Source organism: Salvia splendens, chromosome 4 (assembly GCF_004379255.2).
Source record: "Salvia splendens isolate huo1 chromosome 4, SspV2, whole genome shotgun sequence".
NCBI lineage: Eukaryota > Viridiplantae > Streptophyta > Magnoliopsida > Lamiales > Lamiaceae > Salvia > Salvia splendens.
This window is the reverse complement of record NC_056035.1, coordinates 12,815,085-12,841,271: the sequence shown is the minus strand read 5'-3', so window position 1 is coordinate 12,841,271 and position 26,187 is coordinate 12,815,085. Positions and strand designations below refer to the sequence as shown.

General features: G+C 37.4%; 4 protein-coding genes across 6 annotated transcripts; all 4 read left to right on the top strand.

Annotated features, from left to right (window-relative positions):
- Window positions 1-652: 652 nt before the first annotated feature.
- On the top strand, window positions 653-7,584 carry LOC121800679. The gene is made up of 19 exons (XM_042200198.1): window positions 653-770; window positions 1,127-1,709; window positions 2,150-2,350; window positions 2,685-2,768; window positions 3,477-3,536; window positions 3,666-3,710; window positions 3,851-4,050; window positions 4,166-4,597; window positions 4,736-4,820; window positions 4,934-5,128; window positions 5,216-5,305; window positions 5,817-5,879; window positions 5,975-6,049; window positions 6,202-6,252; window positions 6,339-6,416; window positions 6,624-6,758; window positions 6,885-6,989; window positions 7,073-7,138; window positions 7,310-7,584. The coding sequence occupies exons 2-19, from the start codon at window positions 1,341-1,343 to the stop codon at window positions 7,376-7,378; spliced, it is 2,403 nt and encodes an 800-aa protein (XP_042056132.1). The 5' UTR covers window positions 653-770; window positions 1,127-1,340; the 3' UTR covers window positions 7,379-7,584.
- Window positions 7,585-9,548: 1,964 nt separating this feature from the next.
- On the top strand, window positions 9,549-16,618 carry LOC121798648 (ABC transporter C family member 5-like). The gene is made up of 12 exons (XM_042197747.1): window positions 9,549-9,689; window positions 9,932-12,211; window positions 12,343-12,663; window positions 12,742-12,828; window positions 13,145-13,840; window positions 13,994-14,158; window positions 14,360-14,654; window positions 14,922-15,136; window positions 15,284-15,589; window positions 15,660-15,723; window positions 15,821-16,060; window positions 16,191-16,618. Exons 2-12 carry the CDS (start codon window positions 10,133-10,135, stop codon window positions 16,301-16,303), a joined length of 4,581 nt encoding a protein of 1,526 aa, XP_042053681.1. The 5' UTR covers window positions 9,549-9,689; window positions 9,932-10,132; the 3' UTR covers window positions 16,304-16,618.
- A 570-nt stretch (window positions 16,619-17,188) lies between these two features.
- Window positions 17,189-21,913, top strand: LOC121798647 (NADH dehydrogenase [ubiquinone] 1 alpha subcomplex subunit 9, mitochondrial-like). The gene is made up of 12 exons (XM_042197746.1): window positions 17,189-17,346; window positions 17,452-17,548; window positions 17,816-17,880; window positions 17,993-18,078; window positions 18,180-18,264; window positions 18,345-18,415; window positions 19,523-19,654; window positions 19,976-20,091; window positions 20,170-20,293; window positions 20,431-20,499; window positions 21,286-21,406; window positions 21,506-21,913. Exons 1-12 carry the CDS (start codon window positions 17,250-17,252, stop codon window positions 21,640-21,642), a joined length of 1,200 nt encoding a protein of 399 aa, XP_042053680.1. The 5' UTR covers window positions 17,189-17,249; the 3' UTR covers window positions 21,643-21,913.
- Window positions 21,914-22,196: 283 nt separating this feature from the next.
- On the top strand, window positions 22,197-25,831 carry LOC121798646 (bifunctional TH2 protein, mitochondrial-like). 3 transcript variants are annotated; one of them, XM_042197745.1, is made up of 7 exons: window positions 22,197-22,524; window positions 22,697-22,975; window positions 23,388-23,496; window positions 23,902-24,192; window positions 24,325-24,742; window positions 24,829-25,095; window positions 25,168-25,831. In XM_042197745.1, exons 2-7 carry the CDS (start codon window positions 22,788-22,790, stop codon window positions 25,611-25,613), a joined length of 1,719 nt encoding a protein of 572 aa, XP_042053679.1. In that variant the 5' UTR covers window positions 22,197-22,524; window positions 22,697-22,787; the 3' UTR covers window positions 25,614-25,831. The 3 variants fall into 3 exon arrangements, with proteins under 3 accessions (XP_042053679.1, XP_042053678.1, XP_042053677.1); XM_042197744.1 differs by having other exon boundaries at window positions 22,632-22,975; XM_042197743.1 differs by lacking the exon at window positions 22,197-22,524 and having other exon boundaries at window positions 22,537-22,975.
- The last annotated feature ends 356 nt before the right edge of the window (window positions 25,832-26,187 follow it).

The window sequence follows — 26,187 nt, the reverse complement described above, 5'->3', positions numbered from 1 at the left end:
AATCTTACTAAAAATTGTATAATTAATTCGAACCAAACTCAAAATACGATTCGACACAAAATTTCTATATCACTTATTTCTTATTGCTACATATAATACAATAAATAACAAAACTAGTTTTTAATTAAATTCACTTCTATTTAAATATTTAAAGATAGGGGTGCGTTAAAATGACAACCCCTTTTAAAGTGACACTGTGACATCACATATCCTGCAATATAATAAACGCTACAATACAATCTATAGATTGCAGTCTAGCGTATTAGATATTGCAGTCCAATATATTAGATATTGTTGGCATGGTAAACTGCAATATTGTTGGGTAAGACCGCAATATTCAATGAATAACACTACAATCGGGTAATGTAAAATTAGAAATTTCATATTTTACCCCTCCGCATTTTAAATTGATTTACCACATTGCAACTTGACAAGCACACGATTTTCAGATCCAATGGCATAAAATGGTGGTATGATGTCACAATAAAGAGGGTTCATCTTAATACCCCATAGATATTATGTACAATTTACGTACGTACATGCACACAATCACTAAAGCGTTAGTTAGTTACACTTCCATAAATATTTCTATATTTGTAGTAGTATTATTTTGTTTTGTAGCAATTATGTAATGTGGGTAGTTCGAGTTTCAGGAAATTCTGCATTTCGCATAAATAACCTCCCTCTTCTGCATTGCATGATCAAAAGGTACAAGCAGAACGAAACCATTCTTCAAGAATAGAATTCCAAAATTAATAACGATCAAAAAGGTACAGAGATCGCGATTCTTCATCACTGCATATTCATTCATTTTTGTGGATTCAATGGATACCTTTTTAGGGCGTAGGAGAATTACATAATCAAATGTAGGCAATATGTTTATCTACATGTATGCAAATGTCGCCAGTACCAATGCTGTGGAAAGAACAGGGAAATTACGTGCATTTATTTTTTCTAATTTCATATATCTTGTCCTTCTGAATTACCAGAGAGAGATGTCATGATCATTTGAATTGGTGACAAATTTATGAAAATTTGCCAAACCTAATATTTTCCCCTAAAGCTTGTGCAATTAATTGATTCCAGAGACTGTAAAGATCCATCTTTTTCTTTTTCTTGGCAACAGGGCGACCAATGCACACCTAATTGTGAAACATTGATCTTGCTACAACGTTTATAATAAGGATGATCATTAGTTGTTCGGATGTTGAGAATTTTGTGGCTGGGCAGTTCTGTGATGAGGAAGTTGTTTGAGTTTTGAAGACATAAGTATGAAATAATGGTAGAGGATGCTTGCTTCATAATAACTGCATAATACTAGAGGCAAAATCATTGTGGAAATGGGGGCGAGAGAAAATGATGTTGTTCAGGATGACTGGTCTGAACCACCATCACCGATTGAGGTGTTGCAGCAGTTGTCCAAGGAGGCAGTCAGAATGGCAGGTGAGGCATGGCACCATGCCTATCCAGCTAATACTCCAACTTTGCAGTCAGTACCAAGGCATAGGCGCTCGCGAAGTGAAATAGTCACTTCATATCATAATCCAAGCGGTAGCACCAGTAATTTCCAAAGGCTGAAGGGCCATATGCAAAGGGCTTTGCACATGAATGGCCGTTGTTCACGTGATGATAGCCAGTATTCATCTTTCGATCCTGAGATTCTGGCTAATCAGAAAAGGCAGTGGTATCAACTTAACTCTAAAGCATTGGTATGTAGCCTCACACCATTGTTAGTCTAGTTGTCAACATACTCCACTCTACTTCTTCAAAATTTTATGGTCTCTTCATCCCTCTCTCACTTTTTTTTCTTTACTTGTTAATATGTTGTTTTGTATAATTTAGTTACAGCCGCAAGTTCTCATACTCGTACAATCTTTGTGCCTTCTAGATCTGTTTCTAGTCTGAGGAAAAATTATACTATCTGAATTTTAAAGCTCTTAGTCAGGCATAATGTTGGAAGGGACAAGTTTTAATCATAAAGCCATTTTCTCTATATTAGTTTCAAGGGTTCTCTTGTATCTTTCTATCTATATTACAATAATAATATTTGTGTATGCCTGGTAGTTGGCTTTGCTGGTAATTTGGTACTTATTGGTGCATGATTGCTTCTTGTCGAGATTGAGGATACATCACACGAGTTTGATTGTAGGGTACTGACGTATTTCAAGAGCCATCCTCGCTTTTTGAACACTTTGTTGTTGTGGGGCTCCAACCAGATGCCAAGCTTGAGTTTGTCGAGGATGCATATATAAGGGGAAAGAAATTCGAGCAACAAATGAAAAAAATTGAAACAAGCGAATTCAACATGCGGCCACTTCGGCCCCCCAAGTTCCCAATGATGGAACCTCAGGTTGGTTGCTTACGGATGGTAACAAAAGCTTTAGTACTATCCAAGTAATCGTAGTATGCTACATGAGCACCATCGTTTTCATGTATGGTTCTGGTTTTGGATTGCTCTTTTTTTTTGTAGTCTACGCAGAGAATATATTTTCCTTTGGTTTTGATCCGATGCTACTTTAGAAGCTCCCCCCATAGTAGATGTAACCATACAAATTTTATGCAAAGTATAGTCTATCCAGTGAACCTATGTGCTTCACTCAGAAACTGTTTGTGCTTAGTGTTGGCTTTACTGAGTGAAACTGTATTTAGGGTGCTGAATTTTTTTTCCGATTTGTATCCAATAGGTGCTCTTTATGTATCCTCCTAGAAAGAAGTTGGATTTGCAATTACAGGATCTTGCTGCATTTTGCTTTCCTTCAGGTGTTAAGGTATGTGATTTCTCAAAATCCTCTAAATATGGACATAAGATTTCTTAAGTTTTTGAATATTTTGAAATACGGGTATGACTCGAGTCACTCAATACATGTAACACTTTGACATTCGTACACATCACTTTTGGTAACTTTGTTTTATTTATGGTCACCGTCATATGAACTTGCTCTGTAACTCTGGCTGTTTTTCTTAATGTTGAGGAATACATCAATATCTTTGTTTTGAGTCATATTCTGTATTAGAGCAATACTTTCCAAATAAGCATACAATTGTTGTTTGGAGTTCATAATATGTTGTTGTACACGAAAGATTTTCGTTAACATTTTGACATAATAGTTCTTGTGTATTTAATAAACCAATAATATAGACCTTTGGCTGTGCTGACAGACATTTCTTGTTGGTTGCCACTGTTGAGATGCAGTTTGGGAGTTATATTTCTATTTGATTTTCCTAAGGAAGTCGATATATCTGCTTCAAAATGTTCAACCAGCCTTTATGTTGGTTTTGCTGTTCATATGTGATTTTGCTTATTTGAAGATAAAATATCTGCATATTAAAAATATAAGATGTTAGACCTTGGAAGTAAAGAACTTATTTGCAAATAACCCATCGACTCAAGTTGCTGGAGCTTCTTATTTCTGTTGTGCAATTTCGATTAGTTTCTAACTTTATGTTGCCTAATGTCTACCCCTTTTTTCACCTAGGCTCGTGTACTGGAGAGATCACCATCATTAAGTGAGTTGAATGGGCTTGTTTATGGACAGGTATGCACCAAATACATTCATATGTACTCTCCTTAGCACTTAAGAATTCAGATATCCCCTTCAATTAATTGAATTTATGACTTGCTATGACGAAACATAATTTATTTGTTTGGTTTGATTTGTCCTCAGGAACACTTGACCAGAGATGATTTCTCATTTATATTTTCACTAAAGGCAAGTCCAAGTTTATCTTTTCTCCTACCATTCCTTGACAGAAGAATTATTATACTATCAATGTTTCTTCTCAAAATACTCTGTATTCTTGTATTAGAGTTGGCAAGGTTTTATGAAGACGTTCTTTGTGCCTAATGCAGGTAGCAGGCAATGCAACACTTTACGGTGTTTGCTTGCGAGTTCAAGAGGTTGTTCAGAGGCCACCTGCCATATATGGGTCTCGATCACCTCTTCCTCAACCAAATTCTGTCGGCAGCAGGTGGTTGATTGCTGCTCCTCGTTGTTATTGTATCTTGACAAAGGTGCCGCTGTTCGGATTACATTATCAGATACTGAACAGGTATGCGTGTTAACAACTTTCTGGATTTCTCTGTCTCGGAAGTCTTATCTAACTTAATGGACATCCAACTCTTGATTCTGTTTAATTATTTTCATGTTCCGTGGCCTGTATGCAGCATGGTTGCACAAGATCGTCTGAATCGGATTACTAGCTTTGTTGAAGAAATGGCTGTTGCTTCCTCTGAACCTCCTCCATCTATGCAAAAACAGCATTCAAATGTGAAACCTCCTGGTTCTGCAAGTGACACAAACTGGATGGCCTCTGCAATCCCCGTTAAACATGCTGCTACTCTTGCTGCAGCAGCAGCAGGCATTATATCTGATACGGAGGCATCATCAAGGTGTCAAAATTCTCCTAGGAGTGCTACGGCCAGTGATGCATCAGAGAATTGCCAAATCAAGGATTTGGATAAGGATAGTAGCAAGAACATTGATAGTCCATCTAGCAAGAACATTGATAGTCCATCTAGCAAGAACATTGATAGTCCATCTGCGAATTTGGGAAACCAATCAGTAACAAGCATTCGGAGTCTCGAATCCTTGTTTAGGTGACAGAACAATTTACTTGGGCTTTCCATACAAATATACATCCACCTGTCTATAATATTTTGAGTTAGTTCAAACACAATTACCATCTTTTGTTTTTCTCAGTACTTTTTTTCTTAAAATATACTTTGTTTTGGCAGTCCAGCTAGAAGTATGGCGTCAGATGATGGTTCCACTAGCCAGGACGAAGATCCAACTGATGATGTGATAATGGAATGGTCAAGGGTGAGTTTATAATGCCTTCAGTAACGCTTCCTAAGCTATATATCTTGTATTTAGATTGCCATTTCTCGACTTCTCATGCTCAAGCCAGCTCGTTTCTGAAATCTCTATGTCAGGAAAATAAGAATGATTTGCTACAGATAGTTTGTGGCTATCATCGTCTTAATCTTCCTGAAAGAGGAAGCAAAGTCAATTTTCAGCCGCTGGAGCATATGCAGCCCATTGAGTTTCGACGTTTCTCCGCTGCTGACCTTGGGTATTCTGATAAGTATATAGAAAAAATAACGAAAGTTTCTAAGGAAGATTCTGAGGTTAGATTGTCAAATGATTATTCAGCTTTTGGTGTACCAGCCTGTGCATTAGAAAACCATTCTTACTAATACTTTCTAATTTTGAAGGTCAAGTTAAAATTAGCTAATGCCGAGGAAGCTTCTTCAATCTCTCTATGGTCAATATCTACAATATGTCGAGTTCTTTCTCTTGACAGTGTAATCCCTTTTAAACTTTTAATCCTTATTTTTTATTGTTGTGTTTGAATTAGTAGGTGATCTTTTCCGTGAAATATATCTGAAGTGAGCATTCTGAGCAGAACAACACCAAACACTCCAATTATAACCTAACTTTATAGTTCATCGTAGTAGTCAATTTGGTACTTTCCATCTATGTTCCATGAAGGAGCAATGCTTTGTTCTATAGGACACCGTTACTGATCCTCAGATCATGCTGGAAGACGATGTTCTGCAAAAGAAATGCTAATTACAGAAAACTTTGTTGAAATATGGGCCGCTTTGATTTTTGTTCTTGTTATGTAGTTTTAACCTCTTTTTGTTCATTTTCTCCTGATTCTAGCAGAATTACTTTAAGCACTTATACTACCTTCCTTTAATACTATTATAAGATAGTATCTCCTGTAAGAATTGGCTAGATTTACTACAAAATGTTTGTTAAGTTTAATGCTATTTATGAAATTCACGAGTCTGATGAGTTTCCTGTGTCTAGATCCTTACCTTGATCACTGGTGTATTGTTGGAGAAACAAATTATAATGATGTGCCCAAACCTGGTACTCTTTCTCCCCTTGAAATAGAGAAAACTAGGAGTTCTCCTTTTCACATTTTAAAGAAGTAACTACCTTTTGTTTTCTTGTTTCTCTACAAGGGTATTCTATCAGCTGTGGTGTTGTCCGTCATCCCCATGATTCGTCCATTTGAGTGGCAGAGTTTATTTCTTCCGGTAAGTTTACCATGTATATTTTGTTTCCTTTCCCTCACGATCACTATTTACTACTACCACTTATATAGTTATGTTGTATCCTTAAGTTTATATAAACACAAATGTTTCTTGTTTAGATGTGAACCATCCTATGATTTTATCTGTTTCTGCAGATTCTACCAGCGAGGATGGTGGATTTTCTGGATGCTCCTGTTCCATTCATTGTGAGTTTTAGTTGATTCTATAAAATGTGTTTTTTTTTTCTGAACACCTGTATTTCAAAAAACTATTATTCAAAAATTCCATGCAGGTCGGCACACAGCATAAACTAACTGATCTGAAACGAAGATCTCCTAATCTTGTTCACATTAATCTAATGAACGACCATGTAAGTCCAATTTCTATGCATTAATACATCAGATCCACTGGTGGACCACTAGATAGATCTAAAATCTATTTTATGTTTTCTACATTTTAATCCATTAATCTTATGCAGGAAGTTTTGATGCCCATATAGCATTATCTTTTTGCTCTTATGCTTCCTTGAATGTTTACTGTGTAATAAAAATCTGTATTATTGCATTATCTGGTCTAGGTGACTTCTTGTAGTCTTCCTAAACTCCCCCGACACCAATGGCTTGTTTCGGAACTTAGGCCTATCCACTCGAAGCTGTCGTGTGAAGACGCTGATGCTCCAAGACATCCAGTTTATAAATGTGATGCAGTGCAGGTACAGCCTGAGCCAACTCAAATTGTCTTCCTTTTCACTATCATTAGGAGCTGAACATTATTTTCTAGTATGCTCTTGTTTCATTTATATGCTGTCTCTTCATTAAATACATATTTTGACTTGCAGTCTAGATTCGCCATTAAATTTGTAACCGTGTTGAGGAAATATCTGGAATCGATTTGCTCGGATTTGAGGTTACACACGATCACAAATGTACAATCCAATCAGAAGGTCATATTGCGTACATGTCTGTATCTCAAAGTATAATCAGGTGTGTAGTGAGTGTTTGATAAGAGTTGATTGTTTCATTTCAGGTTGCAATACTTATTAAGGACAGCTATATTGATTCATTCCCCATAAAAGACCAGCCTTTTATCAAGGTACATGCTTCACCAATCACCATTTCATTGTAAATGTGGTTGTTTGATCTCTATCATTTCCCTCTCAATTTTCAATTTCATATCTTATTCATTCCAAGTCAAGATTGAAAAAGTTAGCTTGGTTTCATTCCACTTCTTTAGACATAAATAAAACTAATGTGTGTTTTGCAGTTATTTGTAGAGACACAGCAATTCAGCGTTTTGTCAGATTATCGTCTCATGTGCATTGAGAACGAATAGAGAGACAAGGCGTGGGTGCAGCTTTTGAAATCGCACACTCAAACTCTTCTACTATCCAAATTATATTTCACCATTCCTTGATAATAGCTCACTAAATGTGTCCAATTTTATTATTTTTTTGGCATTTTGTCACGATTAAAGATGAGAGTTCAGATTGTCAGTTGCTACTCTTGTTGAAATAATCAAATGCCATAATAATAGCTCAATTGTTTCCCTTAAACTAGGAGTATCTTTTTGTACTTGAAATTGCAAATCATATTTCATCTACTTTTTCTTAATTTACGTAACTATCACAATATATTTTTTCTACTAAAATAATATTCATGCAACAACAATAACAAAACAAACTAATTTCCTTTAGTAATATTTTATTTCTTATTTTAGCACCAAAAAAAATCTGATGCTATCATGAAAGTATGAGAGTTCGTAGATATCCACTTTCTGTAGGCATAGGCATAGGCATATGCAATATGACTCATCATATAATATGCTTGTGGAAGTACACGTTGCATGTCACGTTATGTGTAATACTATCATCCATATTAATAAATAGGATTACTACTAGAAGATAAAAAAGTTTTAGTGGAAACTAGACTGTAAAGCTCGTGATTTTTTTCGCTTTTCTTCTTTTTAATTAATCACGTAAGGTCAAATCTGAATTGTGAATTCATTAGAAAATTTCGCATTTTCGAAAGGGAAATTGTTCTTTAATTGCTCAATTTCATAATCTTGCCTTGATCTGAAAAAATAACAATCAAATATCTAAAGTAGTAGTATAATTAATTACATTATGAAGGCGTTCGCTGTAGCTGTCCTGTAACCTGTTACCTCTTAGCTCTTAGTCATACAATTTTTTTTGACTTTTTGAAAGACTAATTAACAATGATTTTACATTTATTTTTTTTATGATTCAAGACTAAGATAAGGAGGGTTCCAAATCCACGTGCTTATAAAAACCACTTCCTACTAGGCTAAGCAATCAATTTATAACTAAAAATAAAATATATAATTTATATTACTTTATTATTTCTCATAGCTGTACTCTTTATTTCTCTCATCCACTTTATCCTCTCTATCCTATTTTAATCTTCCCATCTAACTCGATAAATAACAATTTCTAAGATCTCGTACTCAATATAAATCAATCACTTGTAATTGTAACAAGACAAGAGTAGAACTATAAATGGAAAGCAAGTCCATATTTATTAATCACTTTTTATATTTTTCTCTCATACTTTATTCACATTTTCTCTTTCTCCCTCATACTTCACTTTAGGATTTTGTATGTGTATATTTTATAAATATTACGTCTATGATTGTCAATTATTTTGGCATATTTTCAATTGATTTTAATGGTTTTTTTGAAAAAAAAATGAATACGTATGTTTTCATATTGTTATGCATCTAGTTGAAATTGGAATCTACATGTAAAAATTTATTGATAGGACATACTAAATTGGATTGCCACCTTAGTATACCATGACAATCTAATATTTTCTCACCTTTTCATTCCAAGCTCCTTCACTCACAGCATGTAGAAACGCGAGGAACTAGTCAATTTTTTTGCCAGTTAGTTGAGATTTTGTTGAGAGAAATATACTACTCCTTGATACGATGGACTTTTATACATGAAATTTAACAAAATAAATCAAAGATATTCTCAAATTTTAAATCGATACTATAAAAAAGTAGTAGTAAGTAGTTTGGGGCAGTGAGGAGTACTTTTTTTTTGTTGCTATTTACTGCCATTTTAGACCAACGTATTCAACCCTCAAGAATCAAGATAGTAGTACTTAGATATAAAATGAAATGAGAAAGAAAATAGTATTTATTATATTTGTACGTAAAATTTAATCTGTTCAATTGAATACGGAAACTATACTAGATTTAGCAATACAATAAACTTTCAGATTTGAGGAATTTTCACCTTTAACGAGAATATTCAAAAAATATGTTCTAAAAGTAGAGTCTCAACAGTAGTCACAGAATAACTGCTTTGCTTGTCACCTGAGTACGGAGTATATTTTGATAACCTTTACGTAATATTCCTGTGATGCATGTCGAATATATTAATGTAAAAAATAATGGATGATTAAGTAATAATTACTCCATAAACCTACACCTATAAATAGACTAATGTTGGGCAATGCGAGTTGTTTTGTTTCTCTGATCAACAATTATCAAACCCCATTTCAGAAATTCCACTGCTATCATCACTACTAGGCTAGCTGTGGATTTGTGGGGTGTGTTTTCTCGGTTTCTCTCCCATCTTCATGATCCATAGCTCATCAACAATTTGCCTCAAGCCCAGGTCAGATTTTGGTATTTTATGTCATGGGTTTATATCAAATTCGATTCTTGCTCCACTATTTTAACGTTAATGGATGGGATAGAATATAATAAATGTTTATAGAGATATCTACACATGTAACATGAATGAGAAGAGAGAGAGGAGGAGGGAGAGGTTTCGCCACCTTCCCACTCTCCTGCACATTTCTGTTGGTTTCTGTGTTGGTTTTGATGATAAAAACAGAGTTTGTTTTCAATGTGCAGATTCTCTCTCCGCGACTTGGCATTAGCTTTGAATCGTATTGCCAGATGGTGAAATGCCCTTTACACGATTCGATTTTGATCTCTCGCCCATCATCACATTTTTGTTGAATCGCATTAATATCACACTAATTGCACTCCGTCTCCTAGTCATCGGATTCCGTCATTTTCTAGGTTTGAAGATTGATATCTGTAAAGATTGTTATGGATATCAATCTTGTATTGAATGCTCAACCCACACCCCAAAACCACCTCCTCGGCTCCTTTCTCCATGTTCCTGTCCTCGAATTAGCCTCAATTTGCATCAACTTGACTCTGCTGCTCGTGTTTCTCTCTGTTGTCTCCGCGAGGCAGGTTGGGGTCTGTCTAGGCCGGATTCGAGTGAGGAAAGAGGACTCCAACAGGACTTCTGTGGATAGTGGTGAGCAGATTCAGAGCTTTGTGATCACTAACAGCTACAAGGCTTCGGTATCTTGCTGCTTCTATGTCCTGTTTGTGCAAGTTCTGGTGCTGGGGTTTGACGGTGTTCGTATAATTAAGGCGGTTGCACAAGGGAAGGGTGATCGAACACACTGGGCTTATGTACTCTTGCCTGCAGTTCAGAGTTTATCTTGGTTTGTGCTGAGTTTCTCAGCTCTTTATCTAAAATGCAAAGTTGCTGAGAAATTCCCATTGCTGTTGAGAGTTTGGTGGATTGCATCTTTTGGAATTTCTCTGTCTGTTCTATACGTTGATAGCAGAGGATTTGTGTTAGAAGGATCAAACCATTTGAATTCTCATGTTTTGGCAAATTGTTTTGTCGTTCCTGCTCTTGCTTTTTTATGTTTTAATGCAATCAGGGGTGTCACCGGCATTGAGGTCCCCAGGAATCCTGATCTGCATGAGCCACTACTGCTTGAAGAAGAGGCAGGGTGTCTCAAAGTTACTCCGTACAGTGAAGCTGGGATTTTTAGTTTGGCTACTCTTTCCTGGTTGAATCCACTTCTTTCAACCGGGGCAAAGAGGCCCCTTGAACTAAAGGATATTCCACTTCTTGCGCAGAAAGATCGTTCCAAGACTAACTATAAAGCATTGCACTCTAATTGTGAGAAGTTGAAGGCTGAGGGTCCTGTGACGCAGCCTTCTTTAGCTTGGGCTATCATCAAGACTTTCTGGAAAGAGGCTGCCTGCAATGCTATTTTTGCAGGAGTAAACACCTTAGTTTCTTATGTGGGCCCATACTTGATTAGCTATTTTGTGGATTACTTAGGAGGGAGGGAGACTTTCTCACATGAGGGATACATTCTTGCTGCAATATTTTTCACTGCAAAGTTGGTGGAGACCTTAACAACCCGGCAGTGGTACCTTGGTGTCGACATTTTGGGTATGCATGTGAGATCAGCTCTCACGGCAATGGTCTACCGCAAGGGACTCAAACTTTCAAGCTCAGCTAGGCAAAGTCACACTAGTGGTGAGATTGTTAACTACATGGCAGTTGATGTTCAGAGAGTTGGGGACTATTCCTGGTATCTTCATGACATATGGATGCTTCCTCTCCAAATTATCCTTGCTCTTGCTATTTTATACAAGAATGTTGGAATCGCATCTGTTGCCACACTTATTGCCACCATTGTGTCAATCGTTGCAACTGTTCCATTGGCAAGGGTTCAGGAAGAATACCAGGACAAATTAATGGGGGCAAAAGACGATAGGATGAGGAAGACTTCAGAATGCCTTAAGAATATGAGGATCCTCAAGTTGCAAGCATGGGAAGATAGATACAGACTCAAGCTAGAAGACATGCGCAATGTGGAATTTAAGTATCTGAGGAAAGCGCTTTACTCCCAGGCTTTCATCACATTTATTTTCTGGAGCTCACCTATATTTGTCTCAGCTGTTACATTTGGAACTTGCATTTTGTTGGGTGGTCAGCTAACAGCTGGCAGTGTTCTCTCTGCTCTGGCTACTTTTCGTATTCTGCAAGAGCCACTTAGAAATTTCCCCGACTTGGTTTCCATGATGGCTCAGACTAAAGTTTCCCTTGACCGAATCATGGGATTCTTGCAGGATGAAGAGCTGCAGGAAGATGCTACTATCGCATTGCCACGAGGTCATTCCGATGTGGCTATAGAGATCAATGATGGAGAGTTCTCATGGGATCCATCTTCACCAACACCAACCCTGTCAGGCATTCAATTAAGGGTGGAGAAGGGAATGCGTGTAGCAGTCTGCGGAGTGGTTGGTTCGGGTAAATCAAGCATTCTCTCTTGCATCCTTGGTGAGATTCCGAAAATATCTGGCGACGTAAGTTCGAGTCTAATGCTACTATTATTTCTTGTTTGGCACCTATTCTTTGCGACTGCAAAATTTTAGTTCCAGGAATTTCAGCTGACTGAATCATGTTACCAACTTATGGGTATATTTGATTTTTCTAGGTTAGAACATGTGGTTCTGCTGCATATGTCTCTCAGTCAGCTTGGATACAATCAGGAAATATAGAGGAAAATATCTTGTTTGGGAGCCCAATGGACAAGGCAAAATACAAGGGTGTTATTCATGCTTGTTCACTAAAGAAAGATCTGGAGCTATTATACCATGGTGATCAAACCATTATTGGTGATAGAGGTATTAATCTTAGTGGTGGCCAGAAGCAGCGAGTACAACTTGCTCGGGCATTATATCATGATGCTGACATATATTTACTGGACGATCCTTTCAGTGCTGTTGATGCACATACTGGCTCGGAGTTATTTAAGGTTGGTCTGGTTTTAAATTTTTTTCCAAGATAAAACCATTACCCTGGCTAATATTTTATTTTGTTGGTGAAACTGCAGGAGTATATACTGACAGCTCTAGCTGGAAGAACTGTTGTCTTTGTCACTCATCAAGTTGAATTTTTGCCTGCAGCTGACTTGATTTTGGTAGAGATTCAACTGCTACATTTTTTTTAAAAAAAGCTAAACAAGTAAAATTGCTAGTTGGTTCTTGCGCTGTTGAGTTTTGAAACTTTCATATGTAATCTTATGGATAAGCTGGCTTGAGCTTGTTAATAAACGTGCTTCCTTAAATGTTAGCATTGTCTTATCTTTATTTATGTCTTTCTGACTTCGATATGGACCACAATATAGTGCATATGCTGCATCCCCATCGAAACTAAGAGATGTCATAATCTCAATGGTATTGAAGTTGTGTAATGCTCCTTATTCTCTGCTGATTTTGCACCTCCTTTTATGACAGGTTCTGAAGGAGGGCCGTATCATTCAAGCTGGAAAATATGATGAGCTTTTGCAAGCAGGGACAGATTTTAACACACTTGTGTGTGCTCATCATGAAGCCATTGAAGCCATGGATTTTTGCAACCAGTCATGTGAAGATTCTGATAAACATGATCCACTTGATAGCTCGGTGATCATGAGTAAGAAATGTAATTCTGTTGGAAGCAATATTGCCGGAATGGCTAGTGAAGTCCAACAAAATGTCTCATCTTCAGATATGCAAGCAATCGAAGAAAAAAAGAAAGTTAAACGTTCTAAAAGAAAACAACTCGTGCAGGAAGAGGAAAGGGAGCGCGGAAGAGTTAGCATGAAAGTGTATCTCTCATATATGACAGCTGCTTATAAGGGCTTACTGATTCCATGCATTATCCTCGCACAAACATTATTTCAGGTCCTTCAAATAGCCAGTAGCTGGTGGATGGCTTGGGCAAATCCGCAAACCACAGGGGACATACCTAAAACTACTAATGTGGAGCTTATTGTTGTTTATACCGCACTTGCTTTTGGCAGCTCCTGCTTCATATTCATCAGGGCTGTTCTTGTTGCTACTTTTGGTCTTGCGGCTGCGCAGAAATTATTTACGAAAATGCTTAGGACAGTTTTTCGAGCACCGATGTCATTCTTCGACTCTACTCCAGCTGGACGCATACTGAACCGCGTACTTACATGTCTTCCTCTGAAAAATTTCCCCCCTCCTACCTTTCTTCTATTCAAAACTTTAGGCTCTTAAGAGTTGATATATTTAATTATTTCCCTATTGTCCATTATCAAGACCATTTACATCTTTATAATGATTTCTTTAATCTGACAGGTGTCAATTGATCAAAGTGTTGTGGATCTTGATATTCCCTTCAGACTAGGCGGCTTTGCTTCAACGACAATCCAACTTCTTGGCATTGTTGGAGTGATGACACAAGTTACCTGGCAAGTTTTGCTTCTCGTTGTCCCTATGGCAATTGCTTGCTTGTGGATGCAGGTAAGCTATCATAGCATGTTGTGAGCTGGGATTCAGCCTTTGACCCTCTACATCATTTTGATGATCAAGCATCCATCAAGTAAACAATAAATTAATAACTTAAAAGGAATTTTAAATCGAATGCCAATATGATGCATGTTTACTTTTGATGAAATGTCATGGAGTACTGTGTTGAATCTCACATTGCTAAAAAAACTGCAGAAATACTATATGGCTTCATCCAGGGAACTAGTCCGCATTGTTAGCATACAGAAATCTCCAGTGATAAATCTCTTTGCCGAATCCATTGCTGGAGCAGCTAATATCAGAGGTTTTGGACAAGAAAAAAGATTCATGAAGAGGAATCTGTATCTTCTAGATTGCTTTGCTCGCCCGTTCTTCTGCAGTCTTGCAGCCATCGAGTGGCTTTGCTTGCGCATGGAATTACTCTCAACTTTTGTATTTGCTTTTTGCATGATCTTACTCGTGAGCTTCCCGCCGGGAGCTATAGACCCAAGTGAGTGGCTTTCTTTTCATATATCAAATGCATGTCTGCTGATCTTTTGAGAACCTTCCTCCATAACAACTTAAATCAGATAATAGAATTCTATTCCTATAGAAACTTGTAGTGTCATTTTTATTGTTATGAAACTGCTGGTCATACTGGTTACACCACTCTTAAGATTCTTCCTCTAATTCTGATGTTAATTGTTTTAAAGAAGATTTTAAAGAAAATAAATGGAGACCTCGGGATAATTTATTGATGCTGAATTTGTCTCCAAAGGTATGGCTGGCCTTGCAGTGACATACGGCCTCAACTTGAATGCACGTCTATCAAGATGGATTCTCAGTTTTTGCAAGCTTGAAAACAAAATCATCTCCATAGAAAGGATTCATCAATACTGCCAAATACCTAGTGAAGCACCACCAGTTATTGAAGACTCTCGTCCACCATCCTCTTGGCCCGAGAATGGACAAATTGAGCTTATTGATCTTAAGGTATGCTTATTGAGATTTAGTGCTTTTGTAATGTTATCAGCCCACTTTTATATTCATCAGTGAAGAAAGATTTGCAGCTATTCTACCATGGAAAAGATTTGTGTGATGAGCAAGAGGGAGAGAATTTTTATTATTTTTCCATTTCAGGTTCGCTACAAGGAGAATCTTCCCATTGTGCTCCATGGTGTCTCCTGCACAATTCCTGGTGGGATGAAAATTGGAATTGTTGGTCGTACAGGAAGTGGCAAATCTACCTTGATCCAGGCCCTATTTCGATTGATTGAGCCGGCAGGTGGTAGAATAATTATCGACAACATCGATATCTCTACAGTCGGTCTTCATGATCTCAGGAGCCGCCTGAGTATCATACCCCAAGAGCCAACATTATTTGAAGGAACTATCAGAGGCAACCTCGACCCTCTGGAAGAGCATTCGGATCACACCATCTGGCAGGTACATTCACTTTCCATATGCCTGCATTTGTTGTCATTCCGTGAACATTTACACGTAATATATGTCACAGGCTCTTGAAAAGTCTCAGTTGGGAGAGAGAGTTCGCCAGAAAGAGCATAAATTAGATACACCGGGTATGCTCCATGTTACTTAGATGTGATCTTCTTAGGCAACCTAAACACGAAAAATCTAAGGCTCAAAGAGACTTACTTTTTTCGTATATGTTGACAGTTTTAGAAAGTGGAGATAATTGGAGCGTGGGGCAGCGGCAGCTAGTGTCTCTCGGTCGTGCCTTGCTCAAACAGGCGAGAATCTTGGTTCTTGATGAAGCAACAGCCTCGGTTGACTCGGCCACAGATAACCTGATCCAGAAGATAATAAGAACGGAGTTTAAGAATTGTACTGTCTGTACAATTGCTCATCGTATTCCTACAGTCATCGATAGTGACCTGGTTTTGGTCCTCAGTGACGGTACGCTCTACAACTTAGCTATTCTTTCGAACGTTTTTATTATAGGAAGGTAGCAGTATGCTGTTCAACAATTTTGAGCTTGTTTGATCATGTAATCTTTCAAATGCTCAATCATGTAAATGATTTGCAGGTCGGGTAGCAGAGTTTGACACTCCAGCGCGACTATTGGAGGACAGGTCTTCCATGTTTATGAAGCTGGTTTCTGAGTACTCAACAAGATCGAGTAGCATTCCCGACTTCTAATCCCACGTTGTATGTCTGGAAATCGCAAAGGAAGAGAGCTCGATCCTGGAAATGAGCATCGGCATGTAAGGATCCTCTCCTTGGCCACATGGAAATGCAAAATCGAGACGGGTTTGACCTGAGATGGGATATATTTGGAGTAAGGAGAGTTGCTGCAGCCTCCAGTGTGTATATATGAGGAATAAGTTTCTAGTTAGGACCAAGCAGAGATGAAGCCTTTTGTATTTTTACAAGAGCAATAAAACTAGAGTCAATTATTGATGTAATGCCCCTTGTAGACTATTTACCTTCAAAGTAAATTCTGGTGTTTATATATATTCACAAGTCATTATCATTATTTGGAAGAAAAAAAAACGGATTTGTCTTCAACAATTACAGATTACTAGTACTTTTTTTGTGAGGAGAGAACACTACATATGTATTGCAAAACAATGATATGTATCGCAAATCATTGCAAGTATAATTTCTTCATTAAACATTGTACAGCGTGAAATAATAATTCTAATTGAATTTAGTAAATATCTAAACTAACAAGATTTGGATAATATTTCAACAAAAAATATAATCGAAGCACGCCAATAATGAGTTATAATAATATTACTATGATTTATGAATAAAATGATTTAAATTTAAAGAAAGTAATTGCTATGTCAAGTGTAAAGTAAATCCAAAAAGCTCGTTCACTGTTTAGATTATTGGATTAAATTTGTAAGAGTCACGAATCACGATACTTTAAATAAAATTCAAGTTTGAACTTAATAATAAACGAGCCAAGATTAAAATGACACTTTCAGCTAATGACATTTACAGAGTGAATGAGATCATGAGATAAGTAATAGTCGCTCTTTGCTCATGCGATATTCTTCAAAGTTCCAAGGTATATAATTCCGATTCTAGGGGAAGTCCCATTTCCTCGCTCGTCTCAAACTCCGCCGTCGAATTAAAGATGCAGTCCGTTTACCGGCGGTTGCGCCACCACCACTTCGACCAATCACCTGCACAAATTGCCTCATTCAAATCGCTTATCCCTCTTTCCGATCGGTGTAAGTACTCCTCCGAATTTATACGCGCTCGTACTCGTTATAGTTCCAGAAATATCTTTAAAAAGAAACGAAAACAAATTCGTAAATGTGGTTCATGGATTTCAGTTAATGGAGCAAGTGATTCGAGATCCGCTTCTACACTTGCCACCAAAGGCGTGGGTCATCTAGTTCGCAAGGGCACTGGTGGAAGATCATCCGTTAGGTAATTTAATTTTTCAAATCCCTAATTTGGTTTAGACCTGATTCTAGAGATTTCTTTTTGATTGCCAGTGTATGGATTCTACTGGTAAGTATTTGTTTCAGAAATGGCTTCATTAGCGAATGCCTTGGATTTTGATTGTAGATTATTGGTAGATGTGAGAATATTAAGTCTCCTGAGTTTCATCTTGGTTTAGGTGCGGTTGCATTTTCTTTAGTCTTGGATGTCTCAAACTGATGCAAGTTGGAATGCTTTTTTGGTGTTTGACAGTGGCATTGTCGCGACAGTCTTTGGGGCTACAGGATTTCTTGGGCGCTATTTAGTGCAACAGCTTGGTTTGTTGACTCTTGCTTTTGGCTCATGTTTTTCAACTTAAATCAGTTATGCTTTTGAAGATTGCATTTTGATTTTCGTTACTTTGTTATGTTTTCCATTCTATGTTGTTAGCTAAGATGGGTTCTCAAGTGCTAGTTCCTTTCCGAGGCCCTGAGGATTCTCAACGTCACCTTAAATTGATGGGTGATTTGGGTCAGGTGACTGGCTTCTTGCATCGTCTTTTATATCCAAGTCATTGAAGCTCAATAATTGTTTTTACTTAAAATTTCTGAGATTTAACACTTTGCACGTCATGCAGATTGTTCCCATGAAATATAATCCAAGAGATGAAAATTCTATAAAGGCAGTGATGGCAAAGGCCAATGTTGTGATTAACCTCATTGGTATGATTTTATGATGACATGCCAACTTATAATATTTTCTTTTTCTATTATTTTTATGTGTTCAATGTTTTTACGAGCAGGAAGGGAGTACGAGACAAGGAATTTTAGTTTTGAGGAAGTGAACCATCATATGGCTGAGAAGCTTGCTGTGGTATGTTGTATTGCTATATATTTTCCAATTTACTCTGGTTCACCCTATAGTCAGCCTCCAAAGAAACTTATGAGTGTTTTATCTTTCTTTGAACTATGAACTTATCCAGTATGTTGAACCTATAGACTTATTTATACTGTTAGGTTTCCATGTCCCCTCCTTTTATTACCTCTTGTATTAGTTCCTCTTGCTTGAGGTTAAACTGAATTTAGGACATACTCTGTCTTGTTAAATTCAGTATCTTTGGACTTCTATAAGAAGTGAGAAGCTCAAGATGGGGCTATTACTATTAGAAGGTTTATAGAAATTGTTCTTATGCGTGGTGTTGCTCATCTTCATTTTCACTGCCAAAAACTAATATACTTGTTCATACTTCATATGGAAAGGTGCTGAAATCTTAAAATTCCTAAATGTGTGTTACAAGTAAGGTAATTAAATTGGTTATGGAATATGGCAGTGGTCAATCATCATTATTCTTGTATATTCTTTTCCACTCTAAGTTGCTCCTCTTGATAATTCAAAAGAAAACCCTTTCCTATTGATTGCCAAATGAATGTGGTGGAAATGTATCTTTATGATAAAATGTTTTACTATTTTACAATGTTATCAAATAGCGGATATGGCGGCGCCATGGCGCTATGGCATGGCGTTCAGTGGTGGAAAACGCCATAGCACCATGTCGCTGCCATAACACTGCCATATCCGACTTTTGACAACATTGCATGTGTACTGTATTTAGGAATGGGGCATTATGCAAGAAACATGGAGTTAGAGTTGTATTTTATACTTTATTAATTGTGTAAAGTGTTTTAAATGTTATATTTTAATTATTTTCTAATTTTTGAATTATATATAAATATATAAGTATTATTTTATTTATTTAATTATTGACCGCCATATCCGCCATACTAATACGCCATATCCCTGTGGCGGTTTTTAGGCGAACCGCCATAAGCCGCCATACGAGATTGATAACATTGTTATTTTACTCTCAGTGAAGAAAATGCTTTTGAAACACACTTCTGTTGTCCACTTTTATTCATCATAATTACTGGCATTTTTCTTCGTGGACAAACTGTATAATGATGGCACATCATACATACACAGATTGCAAAAGAACATGGTGGTATCATGAGATACATCCAAGTTTCAGGCTTGGGAGCATCACCATCATCTCCATCCAGAATGCTTAAAGCTAAAGCAGCTGCTGAAGAAGCTATCTTACGAGAGCTACCCGAGGTTAAATTTTCACTATTTTTCCGGTGTCACATGGATCTAGAATTGCTTGTTTACTTGGTTCTTCTTCTCTAATCGCTAGATAGATCATTAAAATATTTGAAGCAAAGTTATAAGATTATGGCCTCATTGTTGTATGTATGATTTAAGTTATAAGATTATAGCCTCGTTGTTGTATGTATGATTTCTCATAAGTATTTAAACCAATCATGATCATATTTTGCTTTTGCTGTAACTCTGATGCTTGTTATTTCTGGGGCCAAAATGTGGTGCTCGTAAATATATTATTGCTTTATTTTGTTCATAGATCTCCTTATTTGTCAGGTCACAGTGATGAGACCTGCTGTGATGATTGGTACAGAGGATAGAATATTAAACCCATGGGCACACTTTGCTAAAAAGTACAGCTTTCTCCCACTTATGGGGGATGGATCAACTAAGTATGCTCTACTAAAACTTTATTTGGATGAATTCTTAGTCATTGTTAAACCTATATCTTACCAACATGCCATTCACAGAATTCAGCCTGTATATGTAGCTGATGTTGCTTCTGCCATTATTGCGGCCTTAAAAGATGATGGATCCAGCATGGGCAAGACTTATGAACTTGGTGGACCAGAGATTTATACTATTCATGAACTAGTATGTCACTGAACCTACCTCTTCCCTGCCCGCAAAAGAACAAATAACAGATAGCGTGCTCGGGAAAAATCTGTCATTCCCCTTTCTTTGTTTATTTTTCCCTGGTAACACTAATAAAAAATTTTGCATTACTGCAGGCAGAACTAATGTATGACACCATTCGTGAATGGCCTCGCTATGTGAAAGTTCCTTTTCCTGTGGCTAAGGCAAGTCCTTCAGGCACATCTTTAATCACTTATCTGTTGTAGATTATAATGTAATTTCAATCTCATCTCATTCTGGAGTGTAGTGACTCTTCTCCCATCCTCTCTTTGTAATATGTGCCATTTGCTTATGCTATTTTAAAAATTCGCAAAAATTTGATGATCAATGTTTTGGTTATGTTCAACAAAGATTTAAAATTGTACTTCTATGATGTAGATATTTTGTTGTGTAAATCTCACCTCTTGCAGGTGCTATATGAATGAGGATTTCTTTTTCAACTTCCATATCATTTGCCATTTGCTTGTGCATTGTTCTGTAACTCAGGAATGTGACAATGTATCAGCCTTCAGATTCAGTATGCTCAAGATAGATTGATAAGTACCTTGCTTTATCATATTCTAGAAGATGTTAATATTGGCAACTTTACAAGAGAGAATTTATGCAATCATCCACTCTACAGTTTCCTTCTACACTTTTTCTCAACTTTTTTTTCCCTTCACCCCTAATTGGCCATATCATTATGTATCAGGTTCATTTGGTTGGGATTTCCTGGTGGGAAGTAAACTTTTCTAATATTTTTTTCCCTTTCCCAGTCTTGGGGTTTTGGGTGTAGAGGGTTGGTAGGCATTCATATCTGGTTATGGAATGAAGATGCGACATATTTACATGTTTCATGAAGAAGTTCGTTTCTAAAATTTAACTTCGAGTGTGAACACTCCCTAATTAGTTTTGATCCGGATCATGTTACTAAAATTTCTACAATTGTTTGGTGACGTGTTTGGTTTCAGGTACTTGCAACACCCCGTGAATTATTGCTTAACAAAGTTCCCTTCCCAATGCCTGTCCCTACCATATTCAATCTTGATCAGATTGAAGCCCTTTCCACTGATACAGTGGTTTCTGATGATGGTAGGTGTCTTTCTAATTGTGTGTTAAAAGGTTCCCACTTATTCCAATATTGAGTTCTCATAGACACATTTTTCACCTTCACTCTTTTCTGCACACCAGCTTTAACATTTGAGGATCTGGGAATCACGCCACGCAAGCTGAAGGGCTACCCAACTGAGTTTCTTATACAGTACCGTAAAGGTGGACCACAGTACGGTTCAACAGTTAGCGAGAAAGTATCGCGATCATGGGATTGAGGTTGAGCCTTTTTAGCAGACATTTGAGGTAGGGACGCCTGTTGCCTGCATTCCTGGTCCCATTCTGTATGATAATGCTTGGAAATTTTTGTGACCGCATTGTTGTGGCTATGGTGGAGAATGCTAATCAGCTGAAACTTGTTCAGTTGGTTTAATTCCATAATAAACGAATCGGTTCAACCTCCAAAGCCAGGTTGAGAGCGTCAATTTCTTTGAAAAGTTAAGCTCTTCCATGGATAATTGATACTACTAGTATTTGTTTTTCTTTTTACTCTCTTAGTTTTCAATGCATGCGTTATTATTTTTCCAAGGCAAAACGCGTTCTTGATTCGACCACACCGGAACTAGTATAAAATTGACATTGCATGTTTTTTTTAGGACCGACGTATATTAAATGTCAGATTTTGTTCCAACATTAAAAATGAAAGGAAGAATGTAACACCATTTTTGTGGTCACCTAAACTTTGGGTGCATCTATTTTATGTTGCTAAAACATCAAAGTTGGTGGATTTTCCAGCCATTAAATCATAATAATTGAAATATTACTTGACCAAACTAAATTTTAGTAAAGTGTTTTAGTAATTTTAGTAAAGTGAGTAAAATTTATAATTTAATTGACAATTATGTCCGATATAAATCTGTTTTATGTCATTATTGCAAAATTCATACTGTGTCATATGTAAACATATACTCATACTTGACGTCGAAAACAAATAGATGGACTTGTGTAGGTCGGAGAATTCTTGGCTGAATTAAAGACGGCATGGCTGAATCACGAGACTCCCATTTAATCACAGTTGACCGCCGGCACCCTTTTCTACTCTAGAGGGCAATTTATTTCCCCTTTTCCTCGGCCGACGCATCCCCCCACGTCATATTAATGTACAGTTCGATATTCTTTCCTCTATAAAAGAACGGATTTTTCCATCTAATGAATAATGAATTCATTCAAACGTGACAATTCCAACATATTTTAATCTTATTCGTAGTTAAAAAGTGATGCAGCTGTAGTTTTGCCAGTTTTATAAATTCCATAAATCAGTGTTTCCACCAGCTATTGATCGCACATACCGAGGCCACCAACCCTTCTCTCAAAGAAACCTACTTCACTTTGGGGGCCGGATTTTGATTCTTGAGGGGGAGAAATGGGGAGTTTGGAGGCGGATCACGAAGGCGGCGTTGCCAAGAGGCTTTGGAACAAGTTCAAGAATGAAAGGGATTTAGCTCTTTACAGCCCTTTTGTTGTTTGCTTGGCGTCTGGCACCTTGGACCCCACCTCTTTTCTTCATTGCATCTCTCAAGATTTCTACCTTCTTCAAGCTTTTGCTCAGGCGTAATTACCTTCCTCCCTCTCTCTCTCTGTATGTGTATATATATGCGTGTGCGCGTTGGTGATTGTGTATTACTGATTATACCGGTTTCCTACTCATGGCGGCATATATGGTTGGGGGATTCAATATTTTTGGGTCATAATGCAGATCATTAGAGCTTTCTCTTTGTGTTTGTGCGTGATTGATTAAGTTTTGTGTTTATTACTCCTAGTTCTTTAAATATCTTGCATCAAGATTTCGTTTTTGAGGTTTCGATTCTTGAAATCAAGTTTTTTTTAATATGTTTCGTTGAATTAGTTGGGTACATTCTACATTGGAAAATTGGAATTATAGTCTTTCTTGAGTTTTGATTGAATGGGGGTGGATTTATTTTTGGGCCAAAATTGGTTTGTTGAAGGAGTTGTGCATTTGCAGATATGAACTAGCAGAAGAGTGTGCAGATGATGATGAGGACAAGGAAGCCATTGGCAAGTTGCGAAAGCGTGTCTTGAAGCGGCTTCGAAACCAGGATAAACTTATTTCTGTAAGGGTTTAAAGTCGAATTTTTTTCTATTTTTAGTTTAAAATACTTTCACAAGTTCAATGCTGATAGCTACTCCAATTTTTGGCTGTAAAAGCAGCACCCATTTTCATGGATTAGGTTAGGACTTAATTGGCTAGATAGAAGATGAAATGTAGAGTTTGAGGTGATTGTAGATATTCATTAATTATGTATGTAGTGAAGAACCATTTACCCAAAACATCTTCAGAGTAGTAATATAATAAGGGAATGGAGATGATGGCAATTCATTATGTTCTTGCTACTTGTTCCACCACATTGGTTTATATGGTTAAAGGTCTGAAATAGTTTTGAGCTCATATGACTAGAGGCCATAATTATATCTGATGTTTGTTATTTTAAGGTTTTGATAGTAGTCTATCATTGTAGGAATGGGGTTTTGAGCCTCCTAAAGAGCATGTTTGCGATGATGCCACATCAAAGTATACCGAGTTCTTGATGGAGACAGCCTCAGGGAAAGTCGGAGGAGAGAAATTTGCTGTCAAAATTGTTACACCTTTTGAGAAAACTAAACTGGCTGCATATACGCTGAGTGCCATCTCACCGTGCATGAGGCTCTACAGTTTTATCAGTAAAGAGATCCAGGCTCTCCTAGACCCGGATGAGAGCAACAACATCTACAAGAAGTGGTTCGACAGCCTGTCTTCTGAAAAATTTGAGGTCTGTTCCACTGCCTGGATGCTGATTCTTATATGATGGCAGTGTCTGTTTGTTGTTACCCAACACTGAAGTGAAAAGAGCTTCAAATACTAGAACTAACATAGCTTCTTTATTTTACTGCTTTAAATCTAGGCATCAGCTTCGAGAATTGAAGACTTGCTTGATAAATTAAGCATTTCTTTGACCGGTGAAGAACTAGATGTCGTGGAAAGGCTCTATCAACGGGCCATGAAACTCAAGATAGACTTCATCTGGTCCCAGTCAATTGTTCAGCAAACCATAGTTCCCTTTTCACTACTCCACAACAGTGTCGAAGACAATCTCATCACTTTATGCGACTTCGACTTGACATGTACAGCTATTGACTCCTCTAACCTTCTAGCAGAGCTTGCAATTGTAGCGGCAACCAATACTACCGAGCCACAGCTCACATCATCAGCTCATATCAGAACCTTGTGGAATGATCTCTTCAGCCAGTATGTTGAAGAGTATCAACAATGCATAGAAAGCATCGTGCCAAGTGAAGCATGTGTTGATGATTCAAGCAAAGGTTTGATTTATTTTTATCTATATGAAGATTTTACCATAGATCATCCAGTCGATGTGGTTAAGTGAAATGCTATCTAACAACTACAGGGACAGGATTGGATTACGAAGGTCTGTGTAAAGCAATGGAGCAGATATCTGAAGTCGAGAAGCGAGCTACTTCAAGAGTCATCCACTCTAATGTATTGAAAGGGTTGAATCTAGCAGAGATAAAAAGGGCTGGTGAGCACCTCGCCTTCCAAGATGGTTGTAAGCGATTCTTTCAGGATCTCGTGGCATGCAAAAAACGCTCTTCAGACATTCATGTGTTGTCATACTGTTGGTGTGGTGATCTAATCAAATCCGCCTTCTCATCAGGTATGCTTTGTTGCTATGTGTGCTAATATTTTCAACCTCTGCGTTTCAGTTTTAACCGCTCTTTGTTATCAGGAGAAGAAAATGTGTTGAATGTCCACTCAAACAACTTAGTCTACGAAGCATCTGTCTCCACTGGTGACATTACAAAAGACTTGGAATCCCCCATGGACAAGCTTCGAGTTTTCAATGATGTCACCAACAGTGAAAATGGAGGTAATGCCTCAACAGTTTACATTGGGGGTACGGCTGGTGACTTGTTGTGTCTGTTGGAAGCGGATTTTGGCATCGTGATTGGGTTGAGTAGCAGCCTTGAGAGGCTCGGAAAACATTTTGGCATTTCTTTTGTTCCATTGTTCTCTGGTCTACTGAGCAAGCAGAGGGAGCTTCCAGAAACGGGGATATTGAGTCGCGATGGAAGATCCAACATTCTATATACGGTCTCTAGCTGGGACGAGATACACACCTTCATTTTGGGGCGCCCGTCCCATCCTCTACAGGATGTGCATACAGGAAAATAGTGCAAGCTACACTTAGAAATGGTTAGTTTTGTTGTTATAAATGTATGGCTGGTGGCTCTTGATCCTATTGTTTTTGGTGTGAGGATTAAGGCCTGTGGTAATATTTATTTGTTGTAGTAGATTGGATTGTTTATTAGATGACAAGTAGTTGAAGTGAAATACATTACATCTTCTGCTTGCTATAAATAATAATACTACTACTATATGATAATTTTTCATTCTGGGTTTGTCCTTAAAACATTTCTTTTTCATGTTATAGCTGTTTTAGAATTATAACAAAATACATTAAAAACTCAGCTACTTTACACTAAACCTGTAAAGAAATTTATTCTCGGTGATTTTCGGGGAAAGGAATACGAATTAAAAATAAGATACTGTAAATTTTAAATAATTATTAAATTATAAGAGCATCCACATCGGCGAGCAGGGACGCGTCCGCCCGTCCGTGGCAGCGGCACGGAGACGCTGTCTACGTGGCACGACGCTGCTTGGCGCGTTCTGATTGGCCAACGACATATCTGTTGGAAAATCATTTTTTTTTTAAAATAAAAAATAATACCAAATATATATATAT